Source organism: Volvox carteri, assembly GCF_000143455.1.
Source record: "Volvox carteri f. nagariensis unplaced genomic scaffold VOLCAscaffold_63, whole genome shotgun sequence".
Classification (NCBI taxonomy): domain Eukaryota; kingdom Viridiplantae; phylum Chlorophyta; class Chlorophyceae; order Chlamydomonadales; family Volvocaceae; genus Volvox; species Volvox carteri.
The window spans coordinates 810,019-822,854 of NW_003307606.1; the positions used below are offsets into that span (position 1 = coordinate 810,019).

Sequence of the window (12,836 nt, forward strand, 5' to 3'; positions counted from 1 at the left end):
GAGGTCTATGCTCTCAGCGGATACAACCTGGTCACCATGCGCGCACTTGAAGAGGGGTTACCGATCTTCCGTCCGGTCACTTGGAAAACACGCGCCCGTTATCTGGGGCTGCACTTCGGACCAGACTCGGGTTTTGCGTCTTGCACGGATGAGCTGTTCTCGGCTGGCCAACGGGCCATGTTTGCTCTGCGTAACAAGCTGCGCCGGCAGGGTCTGCTGCTACCTAGCGTCGGCATGAAGTGTTTCAATGCGCAAGTTCGTTCTGTCTTATCATACGGCTCGCAGGTGTGGGGGGCTGACCAGGTTCTCGCGATGTTGGAAAAGGGCTATCCGGCTAACGAGGCACCGCGGTCATGCTATTTCGATGTGGCTATACGAGACCGCATGGTCAAGCTCCAAATCTTTTTCATGAAACAATTGGTAGGGACTTCTGTACCACCCCTCCAGCTTCTGTTCATGGAGCTAGGTCAGATGCCGCTACAGCTGCACTGGGCTGAATCCGTATTTCGCTTCTGGAATAGTTTGGTGGAGGACACTAGTAGCGTATACCACAGCGCCTTTCGTCAGGAAATTCGTTTGGCGTTAGTAACGGATTTACAGTTTGATGGTTGGGGATCCAAAGTCATTCGTATCCTTAACCACTTAGAGCATGACTGGGGTGAGGAGGCAGTCGGGGGAGGCATTGATATGAGGGTTAGACGTTACTCGGCTTGCAAGCTTGATGTCGAAGCGCTGATGGATACCCTTAGGACACGTGTCAACGACGACTGGGCGAATGATAGGCTAGCTGTGGACCCTAGAGTTTTCGTTACGGACGGTAGGAAGCCCGGCGTGAAGATGGGCCGCCATAAGCACTGGATGGGGCCACCGAAGCCGTACGCGGGTTATATCCCCCCGGCGCATCATCGTGCCCTAATTCGCTTTCGTTTGTGTGTCTCTGACCTGGCGGTTAACAGTGAGAGCAACAGGGCTAGGGAGCACCGCGTGTGCGCTGTGTGTCGTAGTAATGGTGCTATTGAGGATGAGAAACACTTCTTGGTAGAATGTCCGGCGATTATGTCTGCGCGTCAGAAGATCTGGGACCTCGGTGTGCCCGTCAATGCGAACATCCGTGATATCATGCAAGTGGATGATCAGCGTGGTCTTGCAAAGGCTATTTTTGAGATGTTTCGCTCCCGGCATGAGCACCTAACTACCTAACTTTCTCGGCGATAATAGGCAATTGTGTTTCAGAGTCAAATTGACGCTGTTCTTTCTCATAAACACCCGTTTTCTTCTTGCGTAAAACTTTCCTTTTTTTGTTTGTTTGCTTCGTTTACTTTTTCTCTTTTTTTCTTTTCCCTATCGACGGCGCTGTCAAAGCGGTTCATGAGCCTCCGGGTTCGTTTGGGCCGTACGAGCTCGCTGAAGCTTGTAACATCCATCCATCCATCCAGCAGTGATTATATCCATAAGTCATCGGCGCAATAATGATAGCATCATATAGCAACAGAAAAGTGTACTCTGCGGGGTGTCGTTGGAGCGAGGCCTTCGGCAGATGGCTATGTGCCAGGAGGATGATATCTATTTTGGAACCGAGTAATTTAGATGTTATTGTTATAAAATTATTATTAGTTGTCTTTTGTGAAGAAAATTCATCTGAGGCGGAGTCTTGCACAGTTAGCAGTGCCTCGACCGCGACCGCGTCGGGACGCTTAAAGCCCGCACATCCTTAACAATACTTTAAAATTATACGAGTGCTTGTTGACTTCAGATCGTGAGTATATGCGCTCTCACACATACAGGTCTTGTTTCCGTACTGACGGAGGTACACATGGATGACAGTCTTGGACTAGAACGCAGATCGGTTGTACTGAGCCATCGACCTAAGCGTTTTGCCCTGATACAAACACGATATAATCCGTGCGGGTACATTTCCGATCAAGAAGGTGACAATGACTTATGCCAAGTTGCGGTCCAAATGCTGCGATGCACCGATGCAGCCTAATGTACAGGGAAAAGGTATGTTACGTTATTCTATATCTGATTTTAAAGATGCTGGTTGTGATATAGGAGTTCCATCATGCCGTCGGAGCTGGGCGCTGCTGGACTCTGACGAGAAAGCTTTATCACTTTTCCGACCGCCGGCTTTCAAATTATCAGTGTCAGGACGTTTCGAGTGAGCCTCGGGTTCAGGTGAGGTGCGGGAATGTGCGCCTCTCCTAAGTGGCTATGTCCATGCGTGGAACGATTAAACACGGACCCGACCTCACGCACCACATGGAGGCCAATGACGATTGTCGTTAGCTTTTAAACCCATATTGATGTCATTTACAGCTTCTATAATAACCTAAGACCCGGTTGTATGCCGCGCGGCGAGATAGACATGCATTGGCGAACCGTTTGGCAAATTTGCATTTGTCACCAAGACACTAAGGCGCGCCAATCGCTGGTGTTACAGCTTATAGCTAGTCGTTCCGAGTTGATGGATCAATGTCCGTCCTGTGCGTGGCTCGGAAGTCCACGTCTGTATGGGGATCCATCTCTTCTGGCACAGCGATAACAGATGTTGCGGTTGCTCGCAAACTTCAATGAAATACATTCTAACTTCATTTATCTCTGCGATGACTGGGGTGTGGCCAGTTAGCATTGCTTTCGCTTCCAGCGTGCACATAACTGCATGACCCTCACTCAAATGCTCCGGCGTCCCCCTTTCCCTGATACACGTATGTCCTGCGCATGGAGCCACTCTAAGGCGCAGCGTGCCACAACTCGCAGCCCGGCCGGCCCGCTTGCACCTTACCAAGATGAGCTGGAGCGCTTGCATCTGGCGATTGTGCAGCAAGTGCGCGGGCAAGGGGTGGAGGTAGCAGTGTTTGGTTTGCCTCAGTGGGCCTTGAACTTGGCAATCTGTCGGAGTGTCAGCATAGCTCAGTGATAGAGCCCCACACGGTGACATGTCACCTCAAGGGAGGTCGTGGGTTGGAATCCCACTGCTGACGCCCTAGCTAGGCAAGGAACGTGGTAAGATGTAGGAGGCAGTAGATCAAGAGCCAGTTGACCCTATTTACATTCTTTGGAAGCACGTAAGTTAACAGTTTACCTTCCCTTGCCACAAAGCCCCTGGGTGGTGTGCGGAGAGGTGCGCTAGATTGTGCTGTTTGGCTGGTAGCGACAACATGTTGAGATACGCATGCCGTGATATTTTAGATCTGGTGCACGCAGGCTGCCTAAACACTCCTGACGTTGGGACTTTGGGCAAGGAGAGGTGGCCACCCGGTTGGCTCACGAAGACCAAGTTAGGTGTGGACCTAGGCCGGTGTCAGGCCTATTCATGCGGACTACCCTCCCCTTAAAGGCGACGCAGCTCATATTGGCAGCAAGCTGGGGGCTGTGGCTGGCTCCCGTCCGCACGAGTGATTGTGTGAGAGTGGAAATTAGTTACGTAGGTAGGTGTCAGGCCTATTCATGCGGACTACCCTCCCCTTAAAGGCGACGCAGCTCATATTGGCAGCAAGCTGGGGGTTGTGGCTGGCTCCCGTCCGCACGAGTGATTGTGTGAGAGTGGAAATTAGTTACGTAGGTAGGTGTCAGGCCTATTCATGCGGACTACCCTCCCCTTAAAGGCGACCCAGCTCATATTGGCAGCAAGCTGGGGGTTGTGGCTGGCTCCCGTCCGCACGAGTGATTGTGTGAGAATGGAAATTAGTTACGTAGGTAGGTGTCAGGCCTATTCATGCGGACTACCCTCCCCTTAAAGGCGACCCAGCTCATATTGGCAGCAAGCTGGGGGTTGTGGCTGGCTCCCGTCCGCACGAGTGATTGTGTGAGAGTGGAAATTAGTTACGTAGGTAGGTGTCAGGCCTATTCATGCGGACTACCCTCCCCTTAAAGGCGACGCAGCTCATATTGGCAGCAAGCTGGGGGTTGTGGCTGGCTCCCGTCCGCACGAGTGATTGTGTGAGTGGAAGTAATTAACACAACCGAATTACCATCATGACTCCTTGTAAAGCCTCCGCGTACGCAGCCTCCATTCATGGCGGCGGCATCCTTCCCTCCTCGCACATCCCCCCTCGCTCATGTCACCTTGCATCCTTCACCCAAGCAACCTGAAGAGAAAGCAACGCTAATGACTTTCCTCCAAAACGCTCCACACAACAACGTGGACATGTATGCAACGGTTGACTTTCTCCAGATTTATGGAGGGTTAGGCGGTAGTGCGTGGACCCGCTGCGGGGTAATGATGGCGTAACTCTACGGGCGGTTTGCGACAATTCCGGCGGGCCACTGACCGACCCATTGGCGCTAGATCTTCCCCCCGGGTGGCCGCTCCGCCCAGCGGAGAAGCACAATAACAACAGAAGAAGTAACAGTTGGGGCAGCAGTAACCTTAAGGAACAAGGATAGGCATATGTGGGGGGGGGTTGTTACGTCATGCCCATCTGATTTCGTAGTATTGCGTTATATAAGTGTGTGTGTTATACATGGTTGGGTGTGTTTGACCCCATACCTGTAAAACTACCCATACGGACCGAAGCGTTATGTACACGCCAAGTAGTCGAAGCCGGTTCAGCAGCAAGCTAGGAGTTGCTTGCCCTCATGGCACGGTGCGTGCTTTGTCGACCATTGTGGATCTACCTGAATGGCTTTAAAATCAAACAGATTGCCTGCCTGCGAGCAGGGAACCTTTTTTACGGTCGGTAACTGTGAAAGGCGGTGCACGACTGGTGTGCGTGCTTCTCATAACGAAATAGAATAGATCAGCCGAGAGATTTCCCAGGTGCGGATATCGACCTGCTCCGTCAAGAAACGGTCGCTGTGGGGAATTGGGCCGTGGGATTGAGATTTGATGAAAAGGTTGAAGGTGCGTCCGCCTACTTGCGCTATAATAACCGTCGTGGGCCTGTTTAGGAGCGGTAGCAACCGCAACACCTAGGCGCCTCCGCTTGCCTCCGCCTGTGGGGCGACGGGGCGACCGTCTGCAATACTAATCCTTAAGAAAGTAGTACTGCTGTGTACCGCTGTGCCACAGTACCCGCTGCAAAACGAGCCGTTTGGAGCTGTCAGTTGCCCGCCCTCACATATCGCATATGTACCTCCGAATCTGCAAACCCACGACCCTTGGAAACGTAACAGTCAGAAAACGTTAATATACTGCAAAACCAAACAGGAGACTTAGTTTCCTGCGGGATTCATGCAGACAAACCAACCAGTGGTGTTTTTGTATTAGTATTGTTGATGTGTCCGCGCCAAGATCCTCCCGACGCTATCCGTGGGTCATTTGCACATATTTGGATTGACATACCTAGGATTGTTGAACATCCTACAGCAGCACCATCCACCATTACCACACTGTACTGCGCCCTATAAACCGCAAGTCCAAGGTGGTTGAAAATATGACTTCTACATCCCACCTCATCCTTCACGCAGGCGCCTACAGCAGCAGCAGCTGCGGCGGCTGCAGCTACGTACTCCGGGACTTCGGTAAAGCTTAGTCCCAGCACCAGCTAGCTATCTACCATCACCTTCACCTCCGGCAGCGCCTCCACTGACACACGCCTCTTATCATGCATGGACATCGCCGAACCTGACCGTCTTAGGTGGTGCTTACAGAACTGATGAATGGACAAAAAGCGCGGGGCAACGACTGTCGCACTGTGTGGCCGTGAAGCGCATATCCATCGATCCCACTTGCAGTGGCAGCATGACTTTTGAATACGTCGGTATCTTTGTGTAGCAGCCTAGCCATACGAGTTTTGCCTGTCGGGACCGTCATTTTCCAACCATCTAGCCAAATCACTGGGGCCTTACCACCTGCCGCATAGCCGTTACCGCGTTCTTCACCAAGACCTTAACTTCCCCTCAGAAACAGAGGCCACCTCAGCCTCCTTACTCCCCTGCAGGCAGGCCCTCCCGCTACATACAACATTAGCAGCATGTATGTATTCACCTGGCCAACAGCAGCCACCGCCCCGCAGCCGCAACCCGCGAAACCCGACGTGCGCGGCCGCGGCGCCGCTCCAGCACGTGCTTTCCTTAGTGGGCTGGGCTCGCTTGTGGGGTGGCGCTACCGGCTTGCGGGGGCTGGGCTCCTAAGGTCGGCTACCGACAACACCGGCTATCTAGAGCATGGACGTGCGTTCGCAGGTCGTCCATGCATTGAGATCGTCTGGATAGTGCATATGAATCATAACGTCCAATTATACAAACATGCGCATGTATAAGAGCAGCGTCCTGGCGAATGTTTGCGGAAGACGCAGCTAATAAGCCTGGCGGACGTCGTTTGCCGTGCCGCTAGTTTGTCCGTGGCGTCGATCTGTGAAAAGATTATTACATTAATATTGCGAAGACTGTTGGGAGTACACGTCTAATGGCGGGTTTGTTTTCATTTGTCCTCTGCAGCAGGGTGTGCCCTTGTCCCTCTTTGTCTGGCCTGTTGTTTTATGCCCAGGCAGGCAGTGGTTTGCTACACGTTGCTACACGATCACTAACATATAATAGAATACGTAAGTCTAATTCATTTTTTTCCAGGAAGAAAGCTCATCCGGGGCAGATCCTTGCACAGTAGCTGTGCTTCAATCGCGTCGAAGAGCCCTTACCCTGCCCAGGAAAACTTGAAGAGTTATCATTTACGTGCTTCATATCAAACCATGTTGAATCTATTAGCTACATGAGCATAAGCTCTCTCACACAAATTGACGTAGGTACATATGGATGACAGTCTTGGACTAGAACGCAGATCTGTTGTACTGAGCCATCGACCTAAGCGTTTTGCCCTGATACAAACACGATATAATCAGTGCGGGTACATTTCTGAGCAACAAGGTGACAATGACGGATGCCAAGTTGCGGTCCAAATGCTGCGATGCACCGATGCAGCCTAATGTACATGGAAAAGGTATGTTACGTTATTCTATATCTGATTTTAAAGATGCTGCTTGTGATACAGGAGTTCCACCATGCCGTCGGAGCTGGGCGCTGCTGGACTCTGACGAGAAAGCTTTATCACTTTTCCGACCGCCGGCTTTCAAATTATCAGTGTCAGGACGTTTCGAGTGAGCTTCGGGTTCAGGTGAGGTGCGGGAATGTGCGCCTTCCTAAGTGGCTATGTCCATGCGTGGAAAGATTAAACACGGACCCGACCTCACGCACCATCTGGAGGCCAATGACGATTGTCATTAGATTTTTATGTATCTTTAGAAGTTACTGTTTTGTTGATAACCTTGATACATTTATCTTCTGCCGCGCGGCGAGATAGACATGCATCGGCGAACCGCTTGGCGAACTTGCACCTGTCACCAAGACACTAAGGCGTGCCGAGCGCTAATGTAACATCTCATTGCTGTGATGCCTAATTATTGGACTAATTGCCTCCCTGTGCATGACTTGGAAGTCCATGTCGGTAAGGAGATCCACCTTTCCTGGCACAGCGATTGCGGTCGGCTCGCATTGCTCGCAGACCTCACAAGTGTATTTTTAATTATACTTCTACCGTTCACGATAATGCGGCCAGTTAGCATTGCTTTCGCTTCCAGCGTGCACATCACTGCATGACCCTCACTCAAATGCTCCGGCCTCCCCCTTTCCCTGATACACGTATGTCCTGCGCATGGAGCCACTCTGAGGCGAAGCGTGCCACAACTGGCAACCCGGCCGGCCCGCTCACACCTTACCAAGATGAGCTGGAGCGCTTGCATCCGGCGATTGTGCAGCAAGTGCGCGGGCAAGGGGTGGAGGTAGTAGTGGTTGGTACGTCTCAGTGGGCCTTGAACTTGGCAATCTGTCGGAGTGTCAGCATAGCTCAGTGATAGAGCCCCACACGGTGACATGTCACCTCAAGGGAGGTCGTGGGTTGGAATCCCACTGCTGACGCCCTAGCTAGGCAAGGAACGTGGTAAGATGTAGGAGCCAGTAGATCAAGAGCCAGTTGACCCTATTTACATTCTTTGGAAGCACGTAAGTTAACAGTTTACCTTCCCTTGCCACAAAGCCCCTGGGTGGTGTGCGGAGAGGTGCGCTAGATTGTGCTGTTTGGCTGGTAGCGACAACATGTTGAGATACGCATGCCGTGATATTTTGGATCTGATGCGCGCAGGCTGCCTAAACACTCCTCTGATGTTGGGACTTTGGGCAACCGGCCGGGCATGAAGACCTTTGCATGGTGTGAATGTTGGTAGATGTCCGTCCCTATCCATGCGGACTAACTGCACCCACCCTGGAGGCGAAGCAGCTCATATTGGCAGCACGCTTGGGGTTGTGGCAGGCTCTTGTTCGCAGGAGTGATTGTGTGAGAGTGGAAGTGCTGAACGTAGGTAGGTGTTGGGCCTATTCATGTGGACTACTGCCGCCCCGGCTGTTGCACTGCTGGTGATGGCAGCAGGCTTTGGGGTGTGGCTGGCCACGTCTGCACGAGTGATGGCGTGTGTGGATGACTTCCAAGCTTATCCATAATTAAACATGCCCGAGTCAGCTGATGATGCACGCCCAACCAAGGTGCCCTGCATCTCCCTCGGGATTCGCGGCTTCTTTATGGCATCTGGTAAGCTCCTATCATGCAAGTAGTATAGTAGTGGCGCTATGAAAGTACCCGGGGAACTGATGCGGAGTTTACACCTGTGCAGAGAAATCCCCAGTCGCTTCTACTCCTGCCGCTAACGGCAAAGCTGCTGAACATCTTTCAGTGAACATTGACTGTAAGTTTCGAAAAGGTCGCTGCAAACTTCAAATGTTTTGTTGACCGACAGTCTTGCCGTCGTTTTACTATGAGAGTAGCCAGAAAACTAACCAGCAATCGTTGTTATAGCCAAGGTGGGCGACTGTGTTCTGCCTGATGAGAGTGGTGATGAGGGCAGTGTGGACAGCGAAATCGCTGAGGCCTACTACCCTTCTGATAACGAGGAGGTCGAGAGTGTTGCAGGTGATGAGGAGACGGACGATATGACGATGATGATGATGTGGCTGGTGTGGTGGAGGCGATTGCTGCAGAGGTGGATGAGGAGCGGCGCCTCCTTGGCTTTGGGTAAAATCCTTGCTGAAATATTTCTCCCAGGCGCCATGCTCCAAAATAAATACCTGTTAATTCAGCCGTCCTAGCATATTACGGTAGAATCCAGCTAAACTTTACCCCGAAAACCGCTTCAGGCCGTTTCGGGGTGCCCGAAAAAGTGTCAGGTTGACAGGGAAGCTTTCGGGGACGGCCCTGATAGGTTATTCAGAGGGTTTGGGGCACGACCGAAATTTTTGGGTACCCTGGTGAAGAACCCTGGCTGGCAGTGCGTTATCAGTCTTGGTAGAATATCGAAGGTAGGACGTCTTGGCCATTAATTTGGCAGTTGACTGAACATCTCGATACCTTGCAAGGACATGAGGTGTACGTGGCCCTGGCCATGGCATCTCCACCTCCTTTGATGCCACCTTGCACCCTTACCCCAAGCCAGCTGAGCGCCGCATCTTTTCCACCGCAACTCCCCCAGCCCATTCAACCCCCTCTTCCTCCTACCACGACCCTCCCCTCAGCCTCCTCATCCTTCACCCCCACTTCCTCCTCCCCCATCTTGTACCCTCTGGCTGTTCCGTGCTCCAGCTATGTTCATGGCAAGTGACTCTGGGGCAACTACACAGTTACGTGCGCACAAACAGTTGCATGGGAAATGAACCTGTGCGTGGACATGATTGGACCACCCGTCCGTGCGTTCGCCACAGAAGAATAAAAGCATTGTTGTGACTGTCGGACGTTATTCCGGTCAGACCTCTCTACTGTTATCTTGAGGACTATTTGTCGTACTTACGGAACTGTACTTTGGTTCCTTTTAAGTGGCGGCGGGAAGCCACATTCGTTAGTTGCTTGTAACCGAAAGTGCAGACCACGCTCCGAGCTTAAGTAGCCGTATAGCGTAAGGAAAGGAAAGGTGAGGACGGCCCATGGACGATCCGTGTTAATGCCGGGCAATCATTCGGCACTGGCCTACCTAAAAACAGTTGTAGTGACACGGCCATCTCGTACATCTCCCCTAACGGCCAGCAGACATAACGGGTGGGCCGCCGGGTGGATATGACTGGCAATATTGCCAGTAATACCCGAGTCCAAATGGGGTTAGTTTCCAGCATTCCAGACATACCAAGGATTGCACGGTTTCGAAGGTGCTGTTGGCCCCTAGCGGCGGGTCGTGCCTAGCCCCCGGAGCAGGGGATCAGTGAGCTGTGCGCGTGCTGCGCAAGGCGGAGGACGAGCGACACATCCTTCCAGAATGCACAGCTTATTCTGCATGTCGTGAGAGCTCAAACGTAATCCTTAACAACGACTCCGATATGAAGTTGATTATGATGGACAGCGAGCAAACAAAACTGCCCCATCTGGTATATGGCATTTGGCGTACGCGCTCATCTCTACGTAGGCGGTCATAGTTGACCGTGTGGATATTGGTCGCGTAGTAGAACTTTCTGCGTTGAATTACTAACTTCTGGCTTTTAAGCTTCTGGGCCGCCGGCTCGTATGGGCACTCGTTACACCTCTCTGGGTAACGCAGCCGAGATGTAACACACACACACACCAACACACACACACCAACACACACACACCAACACACACACCAACACACACACACCAACACACACACCAAAACACACGCACCCATAAGTTAATCGTCAGGGGAGCTTTGAATCATCTCTCACGCACCTCTCACGTAGCACAGCACAGCACAACACAACGACACCGGAGACACCACAGCGGTGGGGGCGGTGCAGGCCGTGAACGGCGGCCCACCGCGTCCACACACCCCTCCCTCCTGAGCGCCGAACGGAAGGAACAACCGCGGGAACAACACAACAATCATGGAAACGAGTAATAAACAAGGGACAAGTACCACCGCCAATAAACAACCACTATCGCTGTTACTGCTGTGCCGCTGCTGCTGAGCAGCTGCACCCCGATCTCCGTGCCCTGCTCCCTCTGTCTCACCCCCACAGATATATAGCGTTAAGCTGTTTTGCTTCTCATTGAGCTGCTGGATGATGTAGCTGCGAACCAGGTAGGTAGGTAGGTAGGTAGGTAGGTACCACACCACACCACACTGCAGCCACGCGACTCGCACCGCGCCGCCACATCGCACAGCAGCCACCCGGCGCCTGCTCCATGACTGGGGACTCACTCCTCTACCCCCTCTCCACCACTCCACCACCCTTTGGCACACCCCACCACCCAACTACACACCAGCCCCCCTCCCCCTCCCCACCCTGGCACCCCTTCCCAACTACCAAGAACACTACCCCCCCGCCTCACACCCCAAAACCCCTCCTCTCCGCCACCGCCAATATCCACAGCTCAAGTCGCCACCACTAGACCCGGGCGCCGGCCGCCACCGCCTCTCTTCTTACCGCCACCTCCCTCCCCCTCTTCCCACTTCCCACTATCCGCCTCCCCCTCCCCCTCTTCCTCCTTACCGCTGCCCCCTTCCCCGGGGCCACCCCCCTCCCCCTCCCCGCCCTTCCCGCCCTCCCCAACAGCCTCCCCCGGCAGCTGGGTCTTGGCTCCGGAACCATGTCTGAACCGGTCGATGTTTCGAAGCTCCTGACTCATGAAGGGTCGCTTACCCAACAACCGCTCCACATCGTCCAAACTCAGAACCTGAGGAGGGAAGGAAGAAAGGGCGAGGAGGAGGGAGCAGGGGGTTGGGGGGGGTGGGGAAAGAAGAGGGGAGATTGCGACACGAGGGTGAGGAAGGAATACAGGAGGGGGGAAAAAGAGGGCAGGCAATCAAGTGTGTTTTGTGTGGATGCATTGCGGGGTCCGTGCCTGATGCGAGACGGCCGTGCGGCTCAACCACGATAACCACAACTACAACTACATTCAGTACACACAAAACACACACACGCACACGGTAAACGCACAGCCCTCACCTCCTTATGGAGCAGCTCCGCTGTCATGGCCTCAATGTATGTCCGGTGCTTCTCTACGAGAGCCACCGTGCGCTTGTAAGCCATGTCCACGAAGCTGCGGACCTGGAGACGGGAGAGGGGGAAGAGGGGAAGAGAGGGCGCCGTGAGACTTACATTACACCGCCTTATAGTCCATCCTAATATAAAATATATAATACATATCATAAATAATATTATAATATAAATATTATATATATATTATATATAATATATATATTATATATATATATTATATATATTATATATAATATGTAATATATAATATTATATATAATATATTATATATTATAATATTATATATTATATATAATATTATAATATTATTATAATATTATTATATATGTATATATATTTCATATCAATAAAGGCGGCGCAGGCGCTGCGCTGCACGGGTCGGTCTTCCAAAGACATGATAATCGAAACACATGTGAAAAAAAGTGTTAATAGTTGTGTTTACTGTATACCTATATAGCTATATCAACACATTTGTAGATAGGGGGAACGCCCTAGGCCCCCACCCCCCCCACCCACCCTCACCTCCTCGTCAATCAGTCGGGCAGTCTCGTCCGAGTACGGCTTATCAAAAGCCTCTCTGTCCATGCGGAACGACACCAGGCCCACCTTCTCGTTCATGCCGTACACTGCCACCTGCGCCAGCACGGCATGTGACCGTGCAAAGGGGACGTGGGTCGGTGGTCGGTGAGGAGGGAGCCAGGGAAATAAGACAGCAATCCTCCCCACCCCTCCCACCGTCCGTATTAGCTCCGCACCCCCCATCCCGCCCTCCCTCTCCCTCCTTTCCCCCCCTCTCCCTTTTCCCCTCTCCCTCACCCCCTCTTCCCCCCTTCCCCCCACCTGCGAATAGGCCATCTGCGTGACCCGCTCCAGGTCGTTGACGGCGCCCGTGCTGATCTTGCCCAGCA

At 52.4% G+C, this 12,836-nt stretch overlaps 2 protein-coding genes across 2 annotated transcripts; one reads left to right on the forward strand and one right to left on the reverse strand.

Moving 5' to 3' along the window:
- Positions 1-4,828: 4,828 nt before the first annotated feature.
- VOLCADRAFT_97725 (uncharacterized protein) lies at positions 4,829-8,430 on the forward strand (the record flags this gene model as incomplete). The annotated part of the gene is made up of 5 exons (XM_002956616.1): positions 4,829-4,843; positions 5,958-6,076; positions 6,859-7,056; positions 7,595-7,728; positions 8,360-8,430. The coding sequence occupies 5 exons, from the start codon at positions 4,829-4,831 to the stop codon at positions 8,428-8,430; spliced, it is 537 nt and encodes a 178-aa protein (XP_002956662.1).
- Positions 8,431-10,235: 1,805 nt separating this feature from the next.
- VOLCADRAFT_107358 (uncharacterized protein) lies at positions 10,236-12,836 on the reverse strand (the record flags this gene model as incomplete). The annotated part of the gene is made up of 6 exons (XM_002956664.1): positions 12,769-12,836; positions 12,451-12,561; positions 11,875-11,976; positions 11,526-11,602; positions 10,655-10,995; positions 10,236-10,492 (listed from the first exon to the last, which is right to left on the reverse strand). Exons 1-6 carry the CDS (start codon positions 12,781-12,783, stop codon positions 10,236-10,238), a joined length of 903 nt encoding a protein of 300 aa, XP_002956710.1. The 5' UTR covers positions 12,784-12,836.